The following is a 26,467-nucleotide window of genomic DNA, read 5'->3' on the forward strand; positions in this document are numbered from 1 at the left end:
CTCACCATTTCCGAAGCCCAGCTCCATCCCGGTGAGGAACCGGACAGCAGGGCGGCAATGCTCCGCACCCTTCTTCATTAGGGCAGCAGATACCAGCTGGATTGCTCCCCGGGATCTAAGCAAGCAGATGGCTGGAGTTCACAGTCCCAAAGCAGTGCTTTGCAATTCCACATGAAGCCAAGGAGAGGACGCCAGACCATCACCTGTCCTCTTTCTGAGTCACTGCGCTGATTGGGATTTTTATTCTTTCCTGTCTTGCCTCCTCTTGGGCATGAAACAATCCAGGTGCAAGGGAGGACTGTCTAGCATCTGCTATGCTGACATTCACCCCCAAAACATCGGATACCAGAAGTCACTCTACACCAACCTGCCCCTGAATTCGCCTCCAAAGGATAAGCCCGTGACGTGTGCCTAACCTAGACGTGCCGAAGGGGCTTCAAAATCCTGGCTTGCATTCAGCCAAGTTTATGCATTTACATCAGCTGATTTGTTACTTGATAAAAATGCTCAGGATAATGTAGCCACTTCCTAAAATGCTGTAGGAAAGACTACTTCAGAAACAGATTAGAAGAGCCATGATACTGGCCTGGATTAAGAGGCATTAAGCTGAGAATTCTATCTCCTCTGCACAGGAGAGGCAGGTACCTCCCGCAGCATCTGAAGCTGGGACTTCACTCCCCAGCTCCCAGCTCTGGCTAACAGCTCCCCACCAGCCTGCCATCTGTGAATGGATCTGGACCTGCAGATTTATAGTCTCAGTCGGTACCACGTCTGAGGATGTGAGACAGTTCCCCTTATTTTTCCCTAACGCTGTTTCTTCTCCATCTTAAGACCTAACTCAAGATTTAATGTAAAATGTATACATATGTCACATGAGACACTCCGATTCCCTCCCTCACAGCATCTTCCAGAGTGAGGGGTCCTTCCAACCGCCTGTCCTCAACCAGAAGTTCCTCTACTCCCTCCTTGGTTTCCGTGTCCCTCTTGTATTTTAAGGTGTATTTATCAAAATGTCCCAAGAACTTCTATGTTCAAACAAATTTCTATTTTGTCCAAGGGTAAGACCATACCTTTCACTTTGTTTCCAATATTTTCTGTCCAACAAATTTTGTTACTGTTGGTTTCCTGGTTGTAATCTTAGACTGAACCTTCAGGCAACGAGGTTCTTACATTTCCTGCTGCGGTTATCATCAGTTTCTCTGAGTCCTCCAACTCATAGAAGATTTTGAATTATCTCACCTGAACTGTTTCTTCCTGCCCTCATTAGATCGCCTCTGCTCATTCCCCTGTTCATTCTACCTTGATGATATTTTATTACATGGAAGAACTTAGCCCTATGCACAAATTTGGAAATTTCCCATGGTACTTCTTATCTCCATACCTTGAAAAAAATGTTAAACAAGTTTAGTTCAACATGCCTTCCTAAGGGGCGGAGGGTGTGCTATTATTAACCCTTTTTCTCCCAGAGAAAATGATCATTTATCCCACCTCTTCATTTACGAAGACAATTCTCTCTCCATCTCAAAACATTTTCCCTAATCCCAAAAGAACTCAATTACTTAGCGTTAGTGAGGTATAAGTCATATATAATAAGTGATACCCATTTAAAGTATACAATTTGGTGAGTTGTCGTATGTATGCACTTCTCCATTGGCTTAGATTATAAAGAAGCCACTTGCAATGCAGGAGACTTGAGTTCAATCCCTGGATGGGGAAGATCCCTTAGAGAAGGAAATGGCAACCTGCTCCAGTATTCTTGCCTGGGGAGTCCCATAGACAGAGGAGCCTGGTGAGTTACAGTCCGTAGGGTTGCAAGAGTCAGACACGACTGAGTGAGCACACACATCATATGTATACACCTGGGAAACCATCATGGGATAATGGACATCCATTACCCCTAAAAGCCTCCTCCTGCCCATTTGTTATCTTTCTCTCCCTCCTCCCATTCCTAGTCTACCACTGATATGCTTTCTGTCATTGTAGATTAGTTTGTATTGTCTATAATCAAATATAAATGAAATCATACCATAGTAGTCTTTTGGTTTTGGTGGGGGAGTCTGGCTTCTTTCACTCACTATAACTGACACTCACCCATGTTGCATATATAAACAGTTTGAAAAGTCTGAGTAGTATTACATTATATGAATATGCCACATTTTATTTATTCATTGGATACTTGGGTTGTTTCCAGTTTGGGGTTATGATAATATTGCGGTGAATGTTCATGGGCAAGTCTGTGTGTGAACATATGCCTTAACTTCTCTTTAGTAAATACCTAAGAGTGAAAGACTGGGGGTAGGGTAGTATAAAGTCATGTCTCAGTCAGTTCAGTTCAGTTCAGTTCAGTCGTTCAGTCGTGTCTGACTCTTTGCGACCCCATGGACAGCAGCACGCCAGGGCTCCCTGTCCATCACCAACTCCTGGAGTTTACCCAAACTCATGTCCATTGAGTCGGTGATATCATTCAAGAATCTCATCCTCTGTCGTCCCCTTCTCCTCCTGCCCTCCATCTTTCCCAGCATCAGGGTCTTTTCAAATGAATCAGCTCTTCACATCAGGTGGCCAAAATATTGGAGTTTCAGCTTCAACATCGGTCCTTCCAATGAACACCCAGAACTGATCTCCTTTAGGATGGACTGGTTGGATCTCCTTGCAGTCCAAGGGATTCTCAAGAGTCTTCTCCAACACAGCAGTTCATGTCTACTGCTTCCAGTATGACATTTGTTAAAATTTATTTTTAATTGGAGGATAATCGCTTTACAAAGTTGGGTTGTTTTCCACCATACAACAATGTGAGTCAGCCATTAGTATACATATGCCCCTTCCCTCTTGTGTCTCCCTCCCACCTTCCCACCCCATCCCACCCCTGTAGGTTGCAAGTATGACATATTTTTAAAGGCTTTCTGAAAAATCTAAATAAAGTATAACCTTTCTTTCCCCATTATGTATTTTCTCAAAAAACAAAACAAAACAAAAAAGTAAACATGGTTCCCAAAGAACAAAATTGAGAAGGAAAAGTATATGGGGCCTCACACAACATTGTAAATCAACTATTTTTCAATAAAAACTTTTAAAAAATGGGGCCTTGATGCTGTACCTATACTTATTCAGGACTTTTTTTCTCCACCAGGGCTCCTCAATCTTAACCTCAATAAAGTAGCATACCGCAGCTACATGGCCCAGGTAACAAGCAATCCCTTCAGGAGAGGAGGAGACATCATTTCCCCACTCTTGGAAGTGCTGTGGTATGCAGGTGCCAAAGCATTTAAGAGGCTAATCAAATTCATTCTGCCAGCCCTCGTGGGTGTATTATTTGAGTATATGTAGGAATTTATGGCTCAGAACAGAATGGCAAATGAAGACTTTCCTGTGTTTTGTTTCTGATGCTGTTAGACTTGTTTTGAAATTTATGTAAAATAACAGATTCAAACCAAAACCCAAGACAGAAAGGGAGAGAAAGAAGAGAGAGTATGAAAAGATGAAGGTTAGAGGAAAAAGATAATGGGACCAAATTCTTAGAGTCTGTGCTTCAGGTAAATAATTCCCTTATCCTGAAATATTTTTCAAGCAAAGGTCAAAAGATATGGGTGAGCCATTGCCTGCATATCAAAGCTATGTTGGGAAATCCTGTTTGAGCCATCACCCCCATGCCTCTTTTATGAAGGGGGTGATCACAGAATGAACAGATTATAATATTGAAGTTCCAGGTGTATAGGAAATACACTTGGTATTTTTAATTTATGAGCTCCTGTAGCAATAGATATAAGCTAGGATTTTTTCCCCTGAACGTGCAAAGAAATACTAGTGATTTTGAAATTTACTGAAGCTTCCCTCCACCCCCCACCAACTAAGCAGGATCTAAGCTCCATAAATCAATCTTCCTCGTGTGCCTAGCTTTAAAGGAAATAAAGAACATGCAAAGTAGTAAATCCTCCACCACAGGACTTTGAGGCTGTGGTTGGTGATTAGGACCACAGGCAAAGCCTAAAGATTCATGACATCAATTTTTATTTTCTCTATCTTTAGTGTGAAAGCTAAAACAAAATGCTCAGCATCTTAAGCAATAAGTGAAATGGGAGCTCTCCAGCTGATCTAAAGGAGACAAGGATTAAATTACACCTGTCCACAGATGGGGACACTGAGGAGCAAAGAATGACATGGGCATGGGCAGAGGGAGGGAAGGAGGTAGACCTCCTGAAAAGCAGCAGGCTCATCCTCACAGCCCCAAGGCTAAGAAACCAAACCAGAAGAAACCCCAGGGGTCTCAGAAGATGATGGGCAAATTGCACAGGTTGGAAAGCATTTTCAGGTTAAACTGAGCGCTGATTCTAGGTGTGATGGTCCACTTGGCTAGGCCATGGCGCCCAGTTGTTGGGTCAAACACCAGCTTAGATGTTGAAGATGCCTAGATCTGTGAAGATGTGATTCACATCTCAGTCAACAGACTCTGAATGAAGCAGATTCCCCTCTGTTATGTTAAAGGAAAACACTCAACTCAGGTGCATGGTTTGGCCAAGGGCTCAGTTCCAAGTGACCGGAAAGAAGGTCCCACCCTCAAGGTACAGCACTGGGCATGGCGGGGAGCACTCCTTTCTCTCCTGCCCTGAGCGCAGGCTCTCCCTCTGCGTTGGAGACATGACTTTCATGTTGGAACTGGGTGACCTGGGATTCGAGTGATCTCCCCAGGAGAGAAAGGAGGAGACTGGCAGGAACTCTCCACAGCAGACTCCTAATGCTCCTGAGACACACTCACCAAATATTGACTGGGCCCCAGCACTGTACTAAGAGTGAAGGCTGTGACGAGGAAATGGATGGAGAAGACAATTTCTGATAATAATACACGCTGTAAAGTCACTGTTAACTTCCAAATAACCTGAAGACTTGTGGAGAGTGATACTGAGAGTTCTGAAGTACTGTTCTGTCCTGGACTTCCATGTTGCTTATAGATGCTGTGTGCATGCTCAGACAGGTCCAACTCCTTGAGACCCCCATAGACTGCAGCCCACCAGGCTCCTCTGTCCATGGTATTACCACAGCAAGGACACTGGAGTGGGTTGCTATTTCCTCCTCCAGGGGATCTTCCTGACCCAGGGATTGAACCCATGTCTCCTGCTTTGGCAGGTGGATTCTTTACCACTGAGCCATCTGGGAAGTCCTGTGTTGTTTGTAACTGTTCAGCAATGGAACTGGCTGCCCCTCTGGACAGGGAGCTCCCTGATGGGAGTGGCTGCCTTTCTGTCTTCCTCAGTATCTAATAGAATGCCTGGCATAGAGTATGGGTTTACCAAATGCCTAATGAATGAATGAAGGCACTGACACTGAATGGATGCATGAATGAATGGGAACATATTGCCAACATCTTATGCCGGCTTTCCCTAGAAACACCCCTGGATAAGGATGAGAGTGCTGATAGGTTTAATTGGAGGGTGATTCTAGGAAGCAGTGCAGGTAACTGGGAAAATGAGACAGGGCGGGAAGAAGTAATCAAGCAGATTGCTGATGTGGGCAACTGGGGCTCAGTCCAACCTAGGAAATCAGGGAGACAGGGAAGACCCTACCTTGGTGTTATGGCAGCCAAGGGGGAAGGTAGCTCAGGAATTTATCCGCCAGCTCCTGTCAGCCTCATTTGAGAGCTGCTCCCAACAGGATTACTTCCACGGCTATCAGGCCTGTCCAGGCTTGAGGGCAGTGGATGCCAGCAGCCAGAGAAAACCCTCAGGTAGTCACACGTCCTGGACCTTGGGAGCTGAGAGGTTTGGTTCAGAAAATGATGAGCAGATGGGTGTGGGGCCCAACAGTACCTGCTATAGCCAGCTATATGCATCAGGTAAATTCCTGGAGGACTGGAGCCCGTGGTGCGTGAAGGGTCTGTGGAGGCAGTGGGGGTCAGACCTGCTGACAACAAGGCTTGGTTATCCTTGGCTCTTTCTCTCTACCTCTCTCAGTTGTAACCTGATGCTTTGAGTCCTCGAGGGTAGTAACAAGGTCTTATTTTGACTTTAAAACACTTGTAGGTGGGAGCATTCACAGGGACTTAAGACTGTTTAGGGTTTTGTTTTGTTTTTATCATCCCTATAAAGTGCCCTTAAAATCCTGTACAGCCAGGTTCAGGAATATTCTGCCACCTTGCCACTTTGAGTACTAAAGAGACAGATATAATAATAGATGAAAATTTATTTCAGAAGAATGAACCACATTTATTTTTTGAAGTACCTAAAAGACTGAGAATAAATTTTGAGTGATGGTTTCTATTTTCTCATGTTTTTATTCCAAGTGGCTTGCCTGGTGCTGATTACAACCTTTACACTACAAACCCCGAGAGAATTTCCTCTTTCTTTGTTACTGCCAAGGCCCTTTTCTTTCCTTTGCAGGGGTTTAAAAGGACAAACTATGGACTCGTAAGGCTTTGGTATCAGTGGATGCCAAGAAAATGACACAGTCCATTATTTCTAGGCTTGTGAAATTATATTTCCCGAATTCCAGGGTACTTCACGAACAAGCACACCAGGTGCCAAAAAAGGCATCTAATTACCATGTGATGCTAAAATCATTTTTGCATCAACTAAATAAAAAGATGATTATCAGAAATAGTGTCCTGCTGAACCTGTGTCGAAATCAATCATGAAAAATATTCCACTTATTTTTTATCCATCAGAATTATTTATCATTAATACCAGTACTTGGAATGACGATAACTCTGTGGTTACACAATCCTACAGTTTCTTTCTAAATATTTCATTCCTTTGAAAAGCAAGACAGACCTAAGTTTTCAAGCATGGTTGACTCATTCTTTCAACATTGATGTACTGAGCTCCTCCTCTGTACTAGGCGATGCTCAATGCGGAGGGGGAATTAGATACAGTTTCTGTTCTCATGAAATCTACCCATTAGGAATCAGACAGAAAGAAAAGAAAAATTCACTATTTTCACTTTAGACTCACCTTCAGGGACGTCTCAGTTATGAAAAGCAGAGACTTCAGTGAGATCTCTTTTAGCCTTCAGTTTTACCTATTTCTCACTAACTGATTATAACAGTATACCCTAAATTCCGCTTCCTATACCCTAAATGAGGAGCCAATTCTTAAGTGAATTAATGCCACAGACTGATTGGTGTTTTCAGCAAGGATACAATTCCTCAGCACTCTGAGCCTCTACCTAATACGTCGTAACATAATACATCTTTAGTTTCTATAATGTCTTCCACGTGATTTTATCCCCAAATGCTTTACATACTTCACTAGGACAGCTATAGAATTAAAATAATAAATCAAAGCCAGGGACAGAAAGCAAAGAGGTTTATTCAAGGGAGGAAAAGACAGGTTTTCAACGAGCCAGGAGGAAAGATGGAGAGCCCTGCTTCATTTGTGCCAGAGTTACAGCTCACAGCTCTTTCCTCTGCTTTAACTCTTTCTTTGGTTTCTTGTTCCAGGAAGCACCTCTTATCCCATATCTACAAAGCCTCCTTTCGAAAAGACAACCAGGGACTTAAAACTTAATAAGAATCTCACTTTCCCAACCATGCCTTTTCCCGTGCTTTGTCACAATATTATCTCCCCCAAGCATCTCAAATTTAAAAGAATGATTTAATTCCTAAGCAGGTAGTTTTGAATTTAGTGGGAAAAAATGTAAACTTCTCAAAGGAATTCAGTGGAAGACCTTCTGGAGACTTAGCAGCACATCTCCCTTTCGGTCTGAAATGCACTCATTCAGTAAATATTCATAAGAGAGTATTATGTGGGAAAAGAGATGCAGATCCTGAATATCTGTGATCCTAGGCAGGCAAGTCTGGGAAGGCCTTGCCATTAAGTGGCATTTGAGCAAAGATCTGAAGGAAAGAAGGGCTGAGTCAAGAAGATATCTGGAGAAAGAACAGAGGAGAGAGGAAGAGCAAAGTCTACGAGGAGGGAATGGCCTTGGCACTTTTTGAGGAAAAGCAAGGAAGTCAGGAGCCTAGATCAGAGCAAGCAAGGAGGGTGGTAGAGGAGCCGGGCGGCCAGACTATGGAGAGAGCCTGACAAGTCACTGTAAAACCCTTTAACTTTTACTCCTAATGAGACCGGAAGCAATATTTTAGTAAGCAACAAAATTAGAAGGATAGAGTAGTTGTTCAAAATATTTCTCCCTATGGCTTCAGTGATGTGCCCTGCATTCATTTCTCTGCTTTGGTCTCACTGATCATCCTTGTGTCGAGACCGCATGAATGCCCACCCATCACAGCCCATCTTGAGTTTGGAGGCAGGATAGCACAGTAGCTAAGAGCATTTGTCCCTTCGTCCAACAAACATTTCTTAGAGATTCTTTTAGGCACTAGGGCTTCAACCAAGAACAAAGTGGCAAATATCCCCACCTGTATGGAGCTGACATTCTGGCTCATGGTCTCTAGAATCAGATAACCTACTGAAGTGCTTCTAGCTGTCTGACTGCAATCAAGTTACTTCATTCTGTGCTTCAGTTTCAACAGCTAAACAATGGGATGATAAGAGGGCCAACGTGTGGGGACTTTTGAAGTTTAAATTCATGTAAAGAACTCAAAATAGTGTGTGGTGTACAAGAAACCCTCAATAAACATTGGCTATTATTAGTTTTAAATGAGAAAAGAACTGAAGGAAAAAACAAGCTACAGAGGTATTGCCAACAGGGTGGGTGCAAAAGTGCAGAATAGGAAACACATTTTTGAAATAAGTAGTAGATAAAATTGTGTCCTCTCCCCATCCATCTTCTCCTTCAGGACACAGGTCATTCTACTATTCTTTTTAATCGACTCCATGCCACCAAATCCTCCTTCTTCTGCTCCCAATTCAAATCTTGAGGGTATTAACAAAGAGAGTGACTAGTTCCCTCTTTTACTTCTATTTTATTTCCTGTTTGGTTAATTTTCATTGTCAATGTTACGGCAGAATTTCAGCTCCCCACCCGTGAATCACTACCAAGGTATACGGTCATAGAATTCTTAATTGCTCCTCTCATCCTCTCTTTTGTTTTTCTTTCTTATTTGAGAGTTTTGCTAGGACTATAAAACCACAAAAAGAAGGATTTAGAAGTGTGTAGTCAGCTAGCTGGAGCCCCATCAGGGAGGACAGAATTTCTCTCTCTGTGCATCGCTGATGTTTTCAACCACCAGCGGCGCTTCATTCTTTCCAGGTGACGCTTTACGAGCCAGTCGTGGTCCTCCGTCCCCTGTGATGGCAGTTTTGCTCGGAGGTATGATGCTGGATCTTTACAGTCACCATGGAGGTCCCTAGGTAGTCATTAGGGTGGATTACAAGGTGCCATGTAAGCACAATATAAAGGTAGGCATGACACAAGTCGCCTGCTCCAAAGGGAATGTTGAGAATTCATTGGATTTCCCACGAGGGTAGACGTTCATCCTTTTCATAGCAAATCTTAGAGAAGGGAATAGCAACCCACTCCAGTATTCTTGCCTGGAGAATCCCATGGACAGAGGAGCCTGGCAGCTACTGTCCATGGGACTGCAAAGAGCTGGACACGACTGAGTGATTAAGCACAGCACATAGCAAATGCCATCTTAACATCATCTCTAGGATTTAGATGACACTTGCAAAGTAGGATCACATTTTCATTTAATCCTCACCATAATCTTATGAACTAGATATGATGATCTCTGTTTAACAGGAGAAACTGAGGCTTAGAGAGATTAAGTCACTTGCCTAAAGTCAGAATGTCAGTGGCAGACTGTGGATTCAACCACAGCCCACTCCATCTTTCTTTATCCAATACTCTTCTTCCTCTCCCCTACCCTTGCATGAGTAGAAAAGACATTCAAATTGTACAATAAGAACCAGGATGCCTAACCCTGAGAATATTTGACAAGAATCACCGGGATCCTTCCATCTCACTGAACTGCTTTGCCTTCTAACATCCACATCGAGGCATGAATTGGATTTTCAGCTGAGGGGAAGCTCTACAAATGATTCCCAGATGTTTTGAGCTGATTGCCAGCACCCCAACTGGCCACCCATCAAACAAAGGACTCGTTTAAGTCAGAAAATGCCATATCTCACACATTCTCTGTGGCAGGAGATGAGAAGTGTGGCAAACACTGACCACTTTTTCCTTTAGCAGAGACCATCAGTTCAGAATGGCGTGGACCAAGCCATGAATGTCATTTCTGTTATGGTCTGCACACCTCAAAACAGAACAGTCCTGAAGCTCGCTGGGGTGGGGTACTGGGTGTTAGGGTTATATATTTAAAGTGTTTTAGGATTTTTTTTTTTTTGAACACAAAGGATAATAGTGTAGAATCGTGGCCACCTTTTCTTCAGCGCTGTCTCTGTCTCTCATAAACAATCAAGGATTTACTTCTTCACGCAGCAAATACCTTAAACTACTTCCTGGGGCCACTGAAATCTGACAGCGCTAAATACACGCTTGACTTCATGTTCTCCTTTCACATGGCGACTGCTGTATATTCAAGTGAAACTGTATTCATATAGCTCTGACTCCTAAACATGCACTGCATCAATATACAAGGGCACGAGTCCCTTCTTTTCTGAGAAGTCCATGGAGTCTTTCCTAAGTAAAGCTATGACTTGACAGAAATAAATAAACAAGAAAACAGGGTAGGTGTTTGGTTCCCACTTCAAGACTTCAAAGATCTCTGCCCTGCCACGGTTTAGCCCCCAAGGAAGGAGCATGAGAGGCTGGTGCCACACAAGCCCAGACCTTATCTTTGAGCAGTTGAGAAGTAGATGTCCCTTTGGATGGACGGAGCACCTCAGTGAGGGCACCACAGCTCGGCCAGTCAAGTCTGAGCCAGAGGGCAAAGGGCACAATTATGTATGTCGGACCTGACCACAGGTGTTCCATACAAGGGTCAGCAGCAGCCCTACTTCCATGGGAGCTGTGGAAGAGGCAGGCAGGGAGACGGAGTCGGGGAGGAGGAGAGTTCATGGAAGCAAAGGGGAAAGGGATAGACAGTGAGTCAGCATGAGACCCCAGAACAAGCGAGGAGACCAAGGTGCACACATCAATGCAGACAAAACAGAAAAATACAATAATCATCAAGAGAAAGTCCACGAAATGAGCTCCCCAAAGCCCCTCTCATTTTGTTTTTTTTGTTTGTTTGTTTGTTTTGTTTTGTTTTGTTTGTAAAGTTATTCTATTGTAATGGACATGGTGCTGGAAATGAACTTCTAATGTGCAAAACTGGGTGAAAGTCTGCCCCGTCTCCACAAAGAATCAGCAGGAGAAGAGTCGGATCTGTGCACCCTGTTCCATTTTTCTCCTCCTGGATCGCCTGAGACCAACTGCGGCGTGTTTAGGGTAGTTCTTCTCTGGTAATAAGTGTTGATGCATTTATAATGGAAGATGCGAGCATCCCTAAGGGAACTGTACCTGATGGAAGAACAGAAGCACCGTGAGCAGTTTCACACTCCTCATCCTTCTTTGACTTAATAAGCTCCTTGCAAATAACCAACTACTACTGCTCTGTGTCAGCATGCCCAGGGACTAAAGAAAGCCTTCACTGTGCAAGATTATATATGAAAAGCATCTGCTGTACCTGGTTTAAACAAGGCACTATTTGAGCTGCCTGTCAGCGAGAATGTGGAAAATGGCTTTTAGGAAGGACCTCCTCTGTAGCAGTAGGCTGAGTGAAGCAGCACATTTTCTCAGAGTACCAGGAGCAGATCTTGTGATAGCGGGGTGGGGCGGGTGGGGAGATGAACACAGAGACGCATATGAGGGTAAGGCCTTGGAGGGGTGCCAGCCCACTCAGCTCAGCTTAGCCCCGATTCAGGATCCGAGTTGGTCTAGGTTTTAATGCCACAGCAATCTCTGGCCTCAAAGGGATGCTGGTTAAGTCAGTCATAAGAGTCAGCTGCATGACAAGGGGCCTTGGAAAAAGCCATTAGGTGATATGAGGAACGGTCTAAGAACAAAGATGGAAGAAACCGCACAAGAGGTGGAGATGGACAGAAATATAGTAACATCCCTAAGAAAAGAGTGAGTTCTGGCAAAAGGCAAAAAGTCAGCAAAAGGAAATGAGAAACAGTTTGGCAAGCCAGAGAGAGAAAACAGAGCAAGTGGACCCTACGAAACAACTTTGAGGACAATCTGATATTGAGGTGAACATAAAAATGTATGCAGAAAATTCCAGGAGCTATGTCTTTTTAATCAACAGTAAAAAAAAAAAAAAAAAAAAAAAAACAAAAAAAAAAAAAAAACACACCAAAACTGTGTAAAGATTAGAATCTTCCAGAAGAGAGTCAATAATCACAAAAGAACCCTGTTACCGGAAAAACAGAGGAAAAGAGAGGGAGAAGCTCTAACTAATATGGTGGACCCAACAATGAGCAAGCAGACAGACAGTAAGGATTTGAAAGGGAACGTGAAAGTGAAGCTTGCTCAGTCGTGTCCGACTCTTTGCGACCCCATGGACTATACAGTCCATGGAATTCTCCAGGCCAGAATACTAGAGAAGGCATTCAGTAATCTTAAACAAACAAAACCCACAAAAACAGATTTAAAGGACTTACTGACATTAAGCAAACAGAGAAACGAAAAAATATTAATAACCAGAAATGCCCTTTATATAATTTTACTTGAAATTTTCATTTGAATTTGGTAAAAAGTTACATACAGTCTTACAAAGGTTGTAAAGTAAAGGCAAAAGCTGTAAATAAAAAACTATTACAATAACAAGTGGCGTCTGAAAACCCATGTGCTCACCAACCCCACAGAGATGGCAGTACTAGTTCTGCCAAACTTGAACTTGTCTTAACAAAGCTCATGTGATATCTGGCAATTTTCACTGTTTTTTCCAATACTTGATCTGAATGTAGATTAAAATCCTCCAGAAGTTTTAAAACAACAATGATATGATTATCGGTCAGGTTATTTGGGAAAGAACATCAATGCAAAGATATGAGATCACTTGAAAGATTCATTTAATTTACCAGAGTTCCTGGCAGTTCTAGGCATCATCCAGAAATTGTTCACTGCTCTTCAAATTAAAATTAGGATTCCACTACCTCAACCTGCAATGCTGAGGATTCACCCAAGAGTTTTTATAGGGTTTCACGCATGCACTTCATACTTTTAAAACACAAAGTACATAATTAAGTAACTCTCACCTATAGTCATCATATTGTACATTACAGCCTTGGTACTTAGTATTTATCTCATAACTGGAAGTTTGTACCTTTTGACGACCTTCATCCGATTCCCCTTATAGTTAACACTGTTGTATGGCATGTTTGAAACTTGTTAAGAGAGGAGATCATAAGAGTTCTCATCACAAGGGGAAAAAATATTTTTTCTCTTTTCTTTTTTTGTATCTGTATCTGTATGAGGTGATAGGTGTTAGGTAAACCTATGCAGTAATCCTTTCACAATACATGTAAGACAAATTGTGTAAGGTAATCCATGTATACCTTAAACTTAGGGATTCCCTGATAACTCAGTTGGTAAAGAATCTGCCTGCAATTCAGGAGGCCCTGGTTCGATTCCTGGGTCAGGAAGATCAACTGGAGAAGGGTTAGGCTACCCACTCCAGTATTCTTGGGCTTCCCTTGTGGCTCAGCTGGTAAAGAATCCGCCTGCAAAGCGGGACACCAGGATTCCATCCCTGGGTTGGGGAGATCCCCTGGAGAAGGGAACAGCTACCCATTCCAGTATTCTGGCCTGGAGAATTCCATGGACTGTATAGTTCATGGGGTCGCAAAATGTTCATATTTAAAGAAATAAGAAAGTCTGGCAAGGGAGATATAGAAGGACAAGCTCCTGGGGCTTCAATATTTTCTAAAGCAGGGGATTCCCAGGTGCCTCAGTGGTAAAGAATCCACCTGCCAATGCAGAAAACAAAGGCTCAGTCCCTGAAAGGGGAAGATCCCCTGGAGGAGGAAATGACAACCCACTCCAGTATTCTTGCCTGGAAAATCCCATGGACAGAGGAGCCTGGCGGGCTACAGTCCATGAGGTCGAGCACACACAGATGCATTTTCTGAAGCCGCATTTCTGAAACTATCTGGTGAAAGAATCTTTTTTTTCTTTTTATTTCTAATTACATTCAAGCCCTACTTTTTCATTCTTAGATTCAACAGGCATAAAACTCCTGTTAACTTGCTACAGAAGTTGCTAAATTGTTCCTCTGAATTTCCACACTTCCCACAGACCAGTAAGTATGTGCCGTTGAGAGACCACACGAGGGGCAGCCCTGGTCAAAAGTATTATTCAGAACTGGAATTCTTACTTTACAGCTGTTAAATCTGAAATGCAACAAGGTCCACTCAGAACTCTACCCATAGCTCCAGAAAGTAAACACTTTAAAAGAAATGTTTGTATCACGGAAAAGAAAAAAAAAATGTGGACATCTGCAGCCCTCAACAAATTGAGGTTTTGTCGCTGTTCCGCTTATCTTTTCAAACTGATTGCAGGGCCCACTTACTTCTAGGGTTTTATCAGCAATGATCATCAGTTCATGATTATGGTGGGAAAGCCTTGCAGTAAAGTATTTCCTGGGCCTACTCATTAGCATAAAGAACAGCATCAAGGCTCACAGTGAGAAGGCACGCGATGACTCCCCACCCCGCCACTTCCAGCTGAGCAGCTTTGGGCTGGAGACTTGACTCAGGACACCTCTTTCTCTGCTCATCAAACAGAGGAAGTGGCAGGATCCACGTCACAAAGTTACTCTGAGGATTAAGGGAGATTTTGCCCACGAAGCGCTCAGTACAGTGAATGATACATACTGAGGCTCAGTAAACGTCAGCCAGGGTTGGCCACACATTTGGCAAATGGCGCCACTCCTAGGTGCAAGAACATGACGCCCAGCCCCCCTGTGCTCAGGAGGAGCTGCGCGGAGTCCAGAGCCCTGCAGACTAGGGGAGGTGTGTCCCTCACATGCTCAAGACGAATGAGTTGAAAAGCGGTGAGCACAGCTGCGAGGAGCTGGCTCTGCCCCCAGTCTCGATACTCCCGTTCTTCCACATAAAGCCTAACTTTACTGTGTTCCACGTAAACACTAACCTGTCTCCAGTTCTGGCACCAGTGGCAGATCCAGATTTTACCCTCACTGAAAGCCACCTCTGCCATCACCTCACACAGCTGCACCGCAGCAGAAACAAAAGCTCATCTGATTGTGAGCCCAGTTTACTGTTTGACAGCATAAGCCCAGCTGGTTTTGACTTCTCACGTGGGTCTTTGGGAACCTAACGATGTGAGGCACCTCCCTGGTTCTCTCTTGACAGTGTGGACCTTGGGCAGATCACTCAGTCCTCTGCTTTCAGTCCCCATCAGTGACAGAGAGGCTGTCAGTATGCTGCCTCCCTTCCTGGAGATATGAGGCCCAACACTTACTGACGAGAACAGCAGAGCAAACAGGGTAATGGGGGTGGGGGGGAATATATATATATATATGTTCATTCTTGAGACATATATTTAAAGTATACAAATATGTATATATATTTAAAGAATTATTCTTTTTCACACAGTACTTCCCCTTCACTATATACTGTAAACCCTTTAAACCCAGGCCATGTGCTTTTTAAAAAAGAAATACTTAGTCTCTTTGCTGCTGCTACTGCTGCTAAGTCGCTTTAGTCGTGTCCGACTCTGTGCAACCCCAGAGATGGCAGCCTACCAGGCTCTTCTGTTCCTGGGATTCTCCAGGCAAGAACACTGGAATGGGTTGCCATTTCCTTCTCCAATGCATGAGAGTGAAAAGTGAAAGTGAAGTCGCTCAGTCGTGTCCAACTCTTCGTGACCCCATGGACTGCAGCCCACAAGGCTCCTCCGTCCATGGGATTGTCCAAGCAAGAGTACTGGAGTGGGGTGCCATTGCCATTGTCTCTTTAGTTGATGATGTTTTATGCTAAATTCCCTCTTCAATATAAGATGATTTACATTTAGCTGATTCACTTTGCTGTATACCTGAAACTAACACAACGTGGTGAATCAACTATACTCCAGTAAAAATGATTTTAAAAGATTTATTTTGCTAATTTATGTAATAAACCAATTATATTTCCTATATCTATATGTAAGTATTTCTCATATGAACGTTGGTTACCCAGCTATGGCATGCAAGTTTGCATCTCCATTATTAGTCCTGATCCCTTTTTATTCTATATAATACATATAAAATTGCTTTACAATGTCATATTAGTTTCTGATATAGAACAAAGTGAATCAGCTCTAAGTATATATATAGCCCCTCCCTCCTGAGCCTCCTCCCCACCTCACCGCATCCCCCTGCTCTATCATCGTAGAGCACTGAGCTGAGCTCTCTGCACTATACAGCAGCTTCCCACTACATCTATTTTACACATGGCAGTAAAAACATGCCATGTACTTTTAATGCCGTAAACCATTATGCTTCAAGTGCTATCAAAATTCATCACAAAGAAAGCAATAACAAGGATTTAGGCAGCCCTCTGAATTCTTTCCAGCTCTTTGAAAGCTCATATCAGAAGTCCCTGCAATTCAGAAATCAAGAGTTCTTGTTTATCAGTAACATCATCTGCAGGGTGAGCCCCAGCCGACATCACTGGCCCATTCATTTGGGTCCATCTTGGTGTTTCCATTCTACTCCTTGGTGTACAAGTAAAAGTCTCAGGAAGGCCATCTGTGCCAGGCGTTCACCATTCTTCCAATCCTCCTCTGATCCACATGAAAGCTGGCCTCCACGCACCTTCTGACCAGCATCCTGGCCTTCCAGGTCCATCACATCTTAACATCCTCTCCCTGCACCCAGGCCTTCCAGGTCCATCACATCTTGACATCCTCTCCCTGACTCTGACAACACTGTTGGTTTCCTCCCAACAGCAAACACTGTTCTCCCTAAACAGTGTTCATCAGGGCCCATAGCCTCTTATTTCTTCCTACGTCAAAGCCTTTTTCTGGGGTTTTGTGTGTGTGTGTGTGTGTGTGTGTGTGTGTGTGTGTGAGTTAGTCAATCTATAAAAATTTCTGTATGGATTCTGAACTGAAGGCATTTCAGTGTTTCAGGAGATCAACTCCCATCTGGGCACTGAATGTTCTTGCCAGAAACAAGGTTGGGTAGTCACCCAATGCAAGCTTGGTCTCCCTCAGCAACGGGGACCTTGCTCTCTCCCGGGGCAGTGTGAATTGTGACCTAGTTCTTGTTCATTCTGAGCTGAGAGAGCCCTCCCTTTCATCTTTAGCTTTTATTCGGCCTCTGCCCACATAATAGGGTGTTTTATACAACCATCCAAATTCCTCTTTTATGTGATGGCCCATGAGATAGCCGAGGGCTCCCATCTCCAGAATAAACCTGCCAGGACGTGGCTTCCTAGTTCCTCACCATTTGGTCACCCTCCTCCGGACATGTTCTAATAGCCTACCTAGGATCTGGGCTCTTCTGTGCTTGTGGCATTTCCTTATATTCTGTTCCATCTCTTTCTTTTTTCCTTGAATATGACCTCTCAGTAACCTTGCACAGTGGTCCCAGACAACACAGAAATTTACGTACAGAAAGAGCTAACGTGATGGACAGGTGGCCACTACATACATGTTTCCTATTATGTCCTATACATTCAAGTTGGCCCAGTTATTCCTAGGACAACACACATGGCACCAAGCAACAATCGGAACCTCAAAACTAGTCTTCCAACAAGCCCCGTGTGCTGGCTTTAATCCTAGATGTCAGTCTCTGTTCCTCCTCTAACTCACTCCTTTCCTAATCAGAGTCCTTTCATCAGATTTGTGCTTTGGATGTTACTATTCCTAAGGGTAACAAGAGTCGGACACGACTGAGTGACCTCATTCACTTTTCATTTTCATGCGTTGGAGAAGGAATGGCAACCCACTCCAGTGTTCTTGCCTGGAGAATCCCAGGGACGGCGGAGCCTGGTGGGCTGTCGTCTATGGGGTCGCACAGAGTCGGACATGACTGAGGCGACTTAGCAGCAGCAGCAGCAGCAGTGACATCCGTGAAAGTGAAAGTCGGGTGTCTGACTCTTTGCAACCCCATGGACTATACGGTCCATGGCATTCTCCAGGCCAGAATACTGGAGTGGGTAGCTGTTCCCTTCTCCAGGGGATCTTCCCAACCTAGGGATCAAACCCAGGTGTCCTGTATTGCAGGCGGATTCTTTACCAGCTGAGCCACCAGGGAAGCCCATAGTGAATTATCATTTGTATAGCATATACTTTATAATTTACAATCATCTTACTCTTCAGAGCAACCCTGAGGAATAGGTATTACCCTCATTTTATAGATGAGTACACTGAGGCAGTCCAGGAACTCAAACCCAGGTTGATGCTATTTAGTATACACTCTACTGACTCAGGGGCCCACGAATCTTAAGCACAGAAAGTTTTCTCCAGGTAAGTGAAAGTGAAAGAAAGTGTTAGTCTCTCAGTCTCTTTGTCCAACTCTTGGCGACCCCATGGACTGACTGTAGCCTGCCAGGCTCCTTTGTCCATGGAATTCTCTAGGCAAGAATACTGGAGTGAGTGGCCATTCCCTTTTTCCAGGGGATCTTCCTGACCCAGGGATTGAACCTGGGTCTCCTGCATTGCAGGCAGATTCTTTACCAACTAAGCTCCCAGGGAAGAGGAGCTTATGAATCCTAGGTACAGAAAGCTTTCTATGGTTCAGTTCCAAGTATCAGAGAATGAGTCACAGAGAAAAAAGCAGAGGAATCTGGTTTCCATTTCTGGCTTTGCTATAAACTACCTCACAGTTTAACTTTGGTCCTCAGTTTCCTCTTTCATAAAATAAGGGATCAAATTAGACCGTCTCTGAAGTGCTTTCCTGCCCAGCTGTCCTTTGTCTCCTGCCCTGTCTCTGCCGTGTTGCTAAAATTAGGCAGAAAACATTGTTGAAATACCTTTCTTTTTTATTTCTCAGCCTTCTTTTTTTAAGTTTCTGGAATTAGCTGGATAGTTTGACAACTATGTAGCTAGTCTGTCAAGAAGGAAGAAAACTAACATGCATTTAATAGTTAAATTTTAAGCAGTTCATTTTCTGTAATAAGAATACATATCTGGAAACACCAGCCATGGGGCTGCACCCATAAAAGTCCACATCCCGTGGAGACCATCTTTAGAGCCACATATTCTCAACACAGGTTCTCAACGCAACGTCTGGGGACAGTTTAGGTTGTCACAACAACTCAATAGACATGAGTTTGTGCAAACTCTGGGAGATGGTGAAGGACAGGGAAGCCAGGCATGCTGCAGTCCATGGGGTCACAAAGAGTCAGACACAACTGAGTGACTGAACCACCACCACAACCAGCAAAGGTACCATGGGGATCCGGCAAGTAGAGTCCAAAGACGCTGCTGAACATTCTGTAAGCACAGGACAGTCCTCACGACAAAGAATTATCCGGCCCAAGATGTCAAAGAGCTGCGGTTAAGAAACTGTGACTTAAGGAGCGAAGTCTAACGACAGCCCCAAACTCTTGCTGGTGTTTTAGCTAAACTGGCCCGCTTGAGAGGCTAACCAGGTGGGCTCACCTGAAAGAACTGAGGCTCTGGACACCTCTCTTACCTGGCAAAGAAGGACGCAGCCACCGAGGTGCCCGAGGAGGTCTCGCTGGCCACGCAGGAGCCCTGCGGGGCGGGGACGCCGCTGCAGGCCGAAGGCTTGTCTGCATTGTAGCGATTCAGCGCCGCCTCTGTTAGGCCTTCCCGGCCAGGCTCTGTCATCAGCTGGGAGATCTGACAAGGAAAACGGATATCGAGCTCATTACCTGTGGCTCATGGCATTTCCTGACCACCACTGGCAGCCTCTGTTTTGGGGTCGATGCCAGAGTGCAGGGGAGATGGGGATGGGGGGTTGGGGGGGGACTGGGAGGAACACATTCCCCACATCCACTCAGTGACACGTGACACGTACACACTACATGTCGTGTCTAGGGCTTCTCTGAGGCCATTTTCCTGCATTTTAGCTAGTATACCTCATTTTCATTAAATGTAATGGAATAAAATGATCCTCTGACATTGTAAGTTTCAATTACGTCTGTGTCTCCCTTCCATTTGGAGGTGAAAGCGGGAGCCATTAATCAACACTGTTTGCAGCCCAAGACCAGACCAAAAAGACCAACCAGTGCTGGTTTCTTACCCAGAATGGCCCTCAGTGCTCTCAAATAGACCAGTGGGACTGAGATATCATTTTTATTAAGGCAGAAGTGAATCTGCTAATGAAGCACCTAAGAAATTAAACAAAACACTATTTGTTACTGTTGTTGCTGCTATAGGCAGTCAGAAAAGAGATGACTTGGAGGAGCTCATAAAAATAGATATAGTCTACCACGAATTACTAAATTTTTTTTTCTTGGAGGATTTAGACCATTTCAGCAGACTTAATTTTCCTACTGGTTCATTAAGATAAATGGTTTCCATTTTATTGGCAATAATTGACTTCATGATGCAAATGCTAGTGGATGGGGATGGGTCCATTTTGCCTAAATGCACATAATAGACCATGAAGAACCATACTTCTGGGCAAAGTTAGATACCTGTATAGAAACGTACTTTTGAAAAGTGCTAATCCCATGACAAATGCAACAATTATGCAGGCAAGTCTAAGTGTGCTGTTTTGAAAGCCTGGTACTTTACAACTTCAGTCTACTTACAAAAGGAAAAACTGTTGGGTTTTGTTTTTTTTTTAAGGAAACTTTTTAGTTTCTTAAAAAAAAAAAAAAAAAAAAAACTGGTCTCCAGGCAGTTCAAACCTCTTAAATGTTGAGTGGAAAATGTTTCTAATTGCCTAGAAAATACAAGAGCAATAAGGCAAAGATCAGGAACAGTTTCTACTTTGTAACTGAGCAGGCCAGAAGGCCAGTGAAAGAGTCCATTTGTTAACCTTTGAACATAAAACATTTGTACTTTCCATTATTAGAAGAAGAGCTATTACTCTTGAGCCCCATAGACTTGAAACTTTGCTCTGCTTCAATTCATGCTCTGACTTGGAAAGCCTTGGCATTATTCAGTTGTAGCTCTGCCAACACACACTTTCTTATTCTCATTCATTAAACGCACGGTAAGGAAACTCAGCCTACATCAGCAAAAGCAAAGAGCAGGCAGGAAAGACAGCCAACGGCCTGGAGGGCATCCCCTGCAGAGACAGGGACTGCTGCCCTGGGGCTTCCTATGCTGCCCACGGGGTGTGGGCTCCCCTCAGCCAACTGCCACTCTGCCAGAGGAACGAGGCAGGCTGAAGCGGGGGCAGCTGAAATGATCAGGGACCTGGCCACCACCATACACTCTCTTGTCAGCACAAAGTGGGTGTTGATGAAACACTGGTGGTACACGATGCCATCCTGGACAATGTCCCCCCATAAAACTCCAAAATCTGTAGCACCATTTTCTTTTCATCAACCAGCTACAATCCAAGAGACACTGGTTTTAATACACAAAGACAACTGAAAAAAAGGCAGGAAACCAGTTGCGTGAGTTGTGCGATTTGTTACCACTTATAAAATGCATTCACTGGCTGTAGCTACCGTCTGATCTTCTGCGTGTGTTGTTTCCTTTTCATTAATGTCACTGTAATCTGACGTTTGGAGGGCAGGGAATGGCATCCCTCTGCCTCTCTATGTATGAACAGTCCTTGCAGACCCCTTGTGGACCCACAGAGAAGACAGTAGGATGTGTGGCAAATAACATGACAGCCTAACCCAGAGGCACGGGCTTCCGGGCAGTTCCAGGCTCCTGAGTCTGGCCCAGGAGGAGTGCGAGGGTCCTGCGGGCACACGGCTTTTCACAGCGTCACCCAGCAAATGAATTTCCATGCACTGGCCTCCTTAAAAGAGAGCTATTGGCTACCTTGTGCCAAGCAAGAAACTCTAACTCTTAGAGAACTTTAACCCTAACTCTTAGAGAACTCTTAATGGACATGGGATGCTCAGTTCTTAGGCCTCTAAATACAATTACTCAATAATCAGTTGCTTTTATTTTTATTTATTTATTTGCCTGCCTTGGGTCTTAGTTGTGGCACAAGGGGTCTTCGATCTTCGTTGCAGCAATCAGGACCTTTTGTTGGTGGCGTGCAAACTCCTACATGCAGCATGTAAACTCCCAGCTGAGGCACGTGCAGTCTAGTCCCCTGACTGGGGATGGAACTTGGGCCCCCTGCATTGGGAGCATGGACTTGTAGCCACTGCACCACCAGGGAAGTCCCCTCAGTTGCTTGTAGAAATTAGAGAATGTTTTAGAGCTAGAAGTGATATCAAGGTTATCCTGTTTTTCTTAATTAAGGAAACTGAGGAGCAGAGAAGTGATTTGCCCAAACAAATGTTGGTTGAGACCAGGATTCTGACCCCAAGGCCAGCACTAGCCCTCTTCTCCCTCCTCCCTTCTTTCTCCTAATCAAAAGAAAAATTTTACACATATAGAAAAAAAATCAAATAATGGTCAAACATATGACAGGGATTATAAAAAACAAAATTTAACATTTTATATCTTAGAAAATATACTTTAAAAGAAATCAAATAATACAGAGAATTAAATTGCCCATGTCCCTGGTTCATTGCCCTTCCTCCTGGTTCCCCCTTTCCAGACACGTCAGTGTTGTGATTTTGGTGGGGGCCAATACTTTGGCCACCCCATTCAAAGAACTGACTCACTGGAAAAGACCCTGATGCTGGGAAAAACTGAAGGCCAGAGGAGAAGATGAAGGCAGGATGACAAAGGATGAGATAGTTGGGTGGCATCACTGACTCTATGGACATGAGTTTGAGCAGGCCCTGGGGGTGATAGACAGGGAAGCCTGATGTGCTGCAGTCCGTGGGGTGGCAAAGAGTCAGACACGACTGAGCGACTGAGCCGAACTGAGTCCATGCTCTTCTTCGCCACATGCCTTCCATCACATCACAGCCCCCAAGAGCTTGGCTGAGCTCGCCCTGTGGTTCCTTTGGAGCATTCTCTATGTCTTGTTCTGCTTGTTGCAAAATGGGAAGGGGCACCCTCCCAAATGTCAACTGCTGCATGATCTCCCCACCTAAAAGTTCATGTTATTTGTAATGAACACCCAGTGTCTTCTTCAGGGATTACAAACTTTTAGAAATAATATACAAACAGCTACAGCAGTGCTAACGGACCTCCCCCTCAATCTCTGCACTCCAGGATTCCAGCCTCCCTCAAGTTTCTCCATCAGGCTCCTCTTGCAACAGGGTCTTTGCACATGCCTGCACTCTCCATCTGGAATGCTTCTACTTTTCCTTCAGATTCGAGCTCAAGCATCACTTCTCAGAGGAGCCTTCTTCCAATCTCCCTCCAGCCTCTGTGGAACTTTTACAGAACTGCAGTCCTTCCTTCAATATCTTTACCTTGGTTTCTAGCATGCATTCAAGAGCAGGTCAGTGGGGCTTCCTTGATAGCTCAGTGGTAAAGAGTCCTCCCGCTAGTGCAGGAAACATAGGTTGGATCCCTGGGTTGGGAAGATCCCCCAGAGAAGGAAATGGCAACCCACTCCAGTATTCCTCAGAATACTGGACAGAGGAGCCTGGTGGTCTATAGTCCATGGGGCTGCAAGGAGTTAGACACAACTTAGCCACTAAACAGCAACAAACAGCATGGACTCTCACTACACAAAAGCCCCAGGATAGTGGATCAAGGGTTACCACTATATTCCCAGAGATCAGCACAATGCTGGGATGTCCAAAACATATTTTTGGAATAAATCTGAGCTATTATTATTTCCTACTTCTCATATTTATCTAATTAAATATTTTTCCTTAAGTCCTTTACATAAGAAGGAACTCTTAGTTCTTTTTAAAATATCACTGTATTTCTATTTCGTTTGCCTATTGGGATATACTAGTATTTTCCCTCTCCCTATCACCACCGGTAGCATCCTGGCTCCATTCTGTGCTAGTTTAGGGATCAAGAGCTGCCTCTTTTTCAGAACTGTAATTCATTTGTTCATTTCTTCACATGAACAACCACATACTGGGTATTTAGTACATGCCAGGTACTGTGGCAGGCACACATGCTATTTCTTACAGTCTCCTGTATCTTCAATATTTACTTTTTTCCCCTTGAAAGCTGTGTATAACTCACTGGCTCACTGGCCATCAGTTTCATATACAAAGATAATCCACAAAATAGCTGGCCTAAAGCATAACTCCTATCTGTTCTCTCTCTTTTAGTCAAATCTTTATGATTCTGAAAAATAGCCCAACTAGGTTTGCTCTCAACAGAGGCAATGATAGCTGCTTTAACTGAACAAATAAAATCATATTCTAGACTATTCTGAAAGAGAGGGAGCCCCCTTGTCAGATAAGCAAAGATTTTTCATATACACACTGGAGCATGGGCTTTAAAATGCTGGGTTTTGATGGAGCTCTTCTTACCATGGTACTGTCATGCTTGCTATAAAAATGTCCCTTTTCTTCAACCCCTCAAACTACACGTAAGTTGTAACTGAACTGTTCCACTATAAAAGAAACAGGTAATTGGCTGAAATTTGGCTATGAAACAACTATTCCCATCCAAATTCTTCCTGTGGCTCTCTGAAATTGTGATAGCTTGTCATTGTACTGGTCATACATTAAGCAGAGAAGGCTAAAGCTCCATATCTATGATGGTTACAGGGCCACTAACAGAAAAAAAAGGTGGCCCTAATACCTGTTGACCTCTTTGGTGATAATGAACCTCTTCTTCCTCTTACAAACCTCATTTGAAACTATCAATATTAGGTTAGGCAGACAAGTTGGCTATTATTCCCATCTCACAGATGAGAAAAGAGAGTTTCAGGGGAGTCAGTAATTTGTCCAGGGCTGTTCAACCATTAAGTAGGGAAGTTCAGATGGAAATGCAGATTTCTGACTATATTCTTTTCTAAAATTACTGTAAGATCTCATCTCAGTGACTAAAGTTTACTGAATAACCTGGGAACCAGACTTGGCAGATTACATGGAATAAACTTTAGTCACTGACCTCCGGAGAAGGAAATGGCAACCCACTCCAGTATTCTTGCCTGGGAAATCCCATAGACAGAGGAGCCTGGTGGGCTACAGTCCAGGGGGTCACAAGAGTTGGACATGACTTAGCAACTAAACTACCACAGTCACTGACCTCAAGAGATCTGAAAGAAAGCTAGACCAAAAAACTTGCAGTCAGCCAAAGAAAGACAATGTTTCCTCCCCCTCTCCAAAATAAGGGAGGAAGGGATGTAGGAATGTTGTCTGTGATTTGGCAACGGGGAGCTTCCGAAATGTGTTTCTAGCCAAATCTTTAGGTCAAAGAGGTCCTCAGGGAACCGGAAGGAAGGAAGGTGTCTGCACTCACCTGCTGGCCTTCCTGGGTGAGCAGGTGCTAAACCTGGGTCCCTCCCAACCTCCTTCTGAAGGGAAGAGGCCCCGGGTGGGCTCACGGGCTGCAGCCCCGGTCATACAACACGAATGACTGAGAGAGACCTCACTGTGAACTCCCTCCACCCCACCGCTTCCTGAGCCAGAGCTGGGTCTCAGGAGCCACATGAGGGTAGACCCTATAGCCCCTGAGGGATTCTGATTTCCTTCCTTGATCATCCCTGTGACAGAACTAACACCGCCCCACCCCGCATTCCCGAGCCGACCCTCCTGGGCGGCAGACCACCAACCTAACATCACTCACTCTTCCTTGGGTTCTGAATTTTATTTCAGGGCAGTGGCCTTTCCCCCCAGCCAGGGGCCCCCTGCACTTCAAAAGCAAGTCTCTCTGAGAAGGGCCCGCTCTTTCGCTGCCAGCCATAATGAAGGCTCTGTTCTGGACAGATCTGCCCGGAAGACTCTGCTCCTCTACAGGGCGAGGAGAACCCCAACCCCTTCACCAGCTGTGCAGCAATCCCACCTTTGGTGGGGCCAGGTAAGTGGGCGGCATGTGGGGTGGAGCTGAGGAGTGGACTGTAGCGGTCGGTCCCACGGAGCCCTCACTGCAGGCCTGTGGAAGCTGGATTCCAAGAGGCTGATGGTCAGACAGCCAGGGTGCCTCCTCAGGGGAGGGCGGCGAGTGAGGAGAAGCCAAGACTGGATCCCGATTTGTTTGATTCTGAGACATTGTCAGCCCGTTCTCCACACTTGGTCCAAGCACCACCCTGGCTTTAACTGACCCCTCACGGTGGCTCTGGCGGCCCCCTCCCCACAGCCCACTGTGTGGGGAAATGCCCAGACAGCAGCAGCGGACAGGAACAGTCTGCAATCAGAAGCCTTCTTTTCAGAAAAGGACTACCGTTTACCTCCGCTTTTCAGACGGCCCTGAATTAATTTCTTCTCTCACGACACTGTGAAAGCTACCAGACTCTTCCTGGGAAAATTCAGATCCCCAAACCTCATTCTCTCCATATTAACATGTCTAAAAAATGTACAGTTCTAGGGGAAAGGATTTGTTATCTTGATTATGTGGGTACATTGGAGCCTAGAAGCAGCAACTGAAAACTTGCCAGGGGGTTCTAGTCACTAGCTTTAGTGGGACTAGATTTTTACCGCAGGATTTTGTTTGGTTTAGTTCTGATTAAAACCTGTGATTAGCTCCCCATCTCAGTTACACTGGA

General features: G+C 44.4%; 1 protein-coding gene across 1 annotated transcript in view; it reads right to left on the reverse strand.

Annotated features, from left to right (window-relative positions):
* Nucleotides 1-26,467, reverse strand: part of KIF26B (kinesin family member 26B) — a 517,705-nt gene that overhangs the window by 251,227 nt on the left and 240,011 nt on the right. The window contains exon 4 of the mRNA XM_027976327.2: nucleotides 19,481-19,650. Within this exon, the coding sequence (XP_027832128.1) occupies nucleotides 19,481-19,650 (170 nt within the window). The remainder of the gene's footprint in view (nucleotides 1-19,480; nucleotides 19,651-26,467) is intronic.

The sequence above is a fragment of the Ovis aries genome, chromosome 12, assembly GCF_016772045.2.
Source record: "Ovis aries strain OAR_USU_Benz2616 breed Rambouillet chromosome 12, ARS-UI_Ramb_v3.0, whole genome shotgun sequence".
Classification (NCBI taxonomy): Eukaryota; Metazoa; Chordata; class Mammalia; order Artiodactyla; family Bovidae; genus Ovis; species Ovis aries.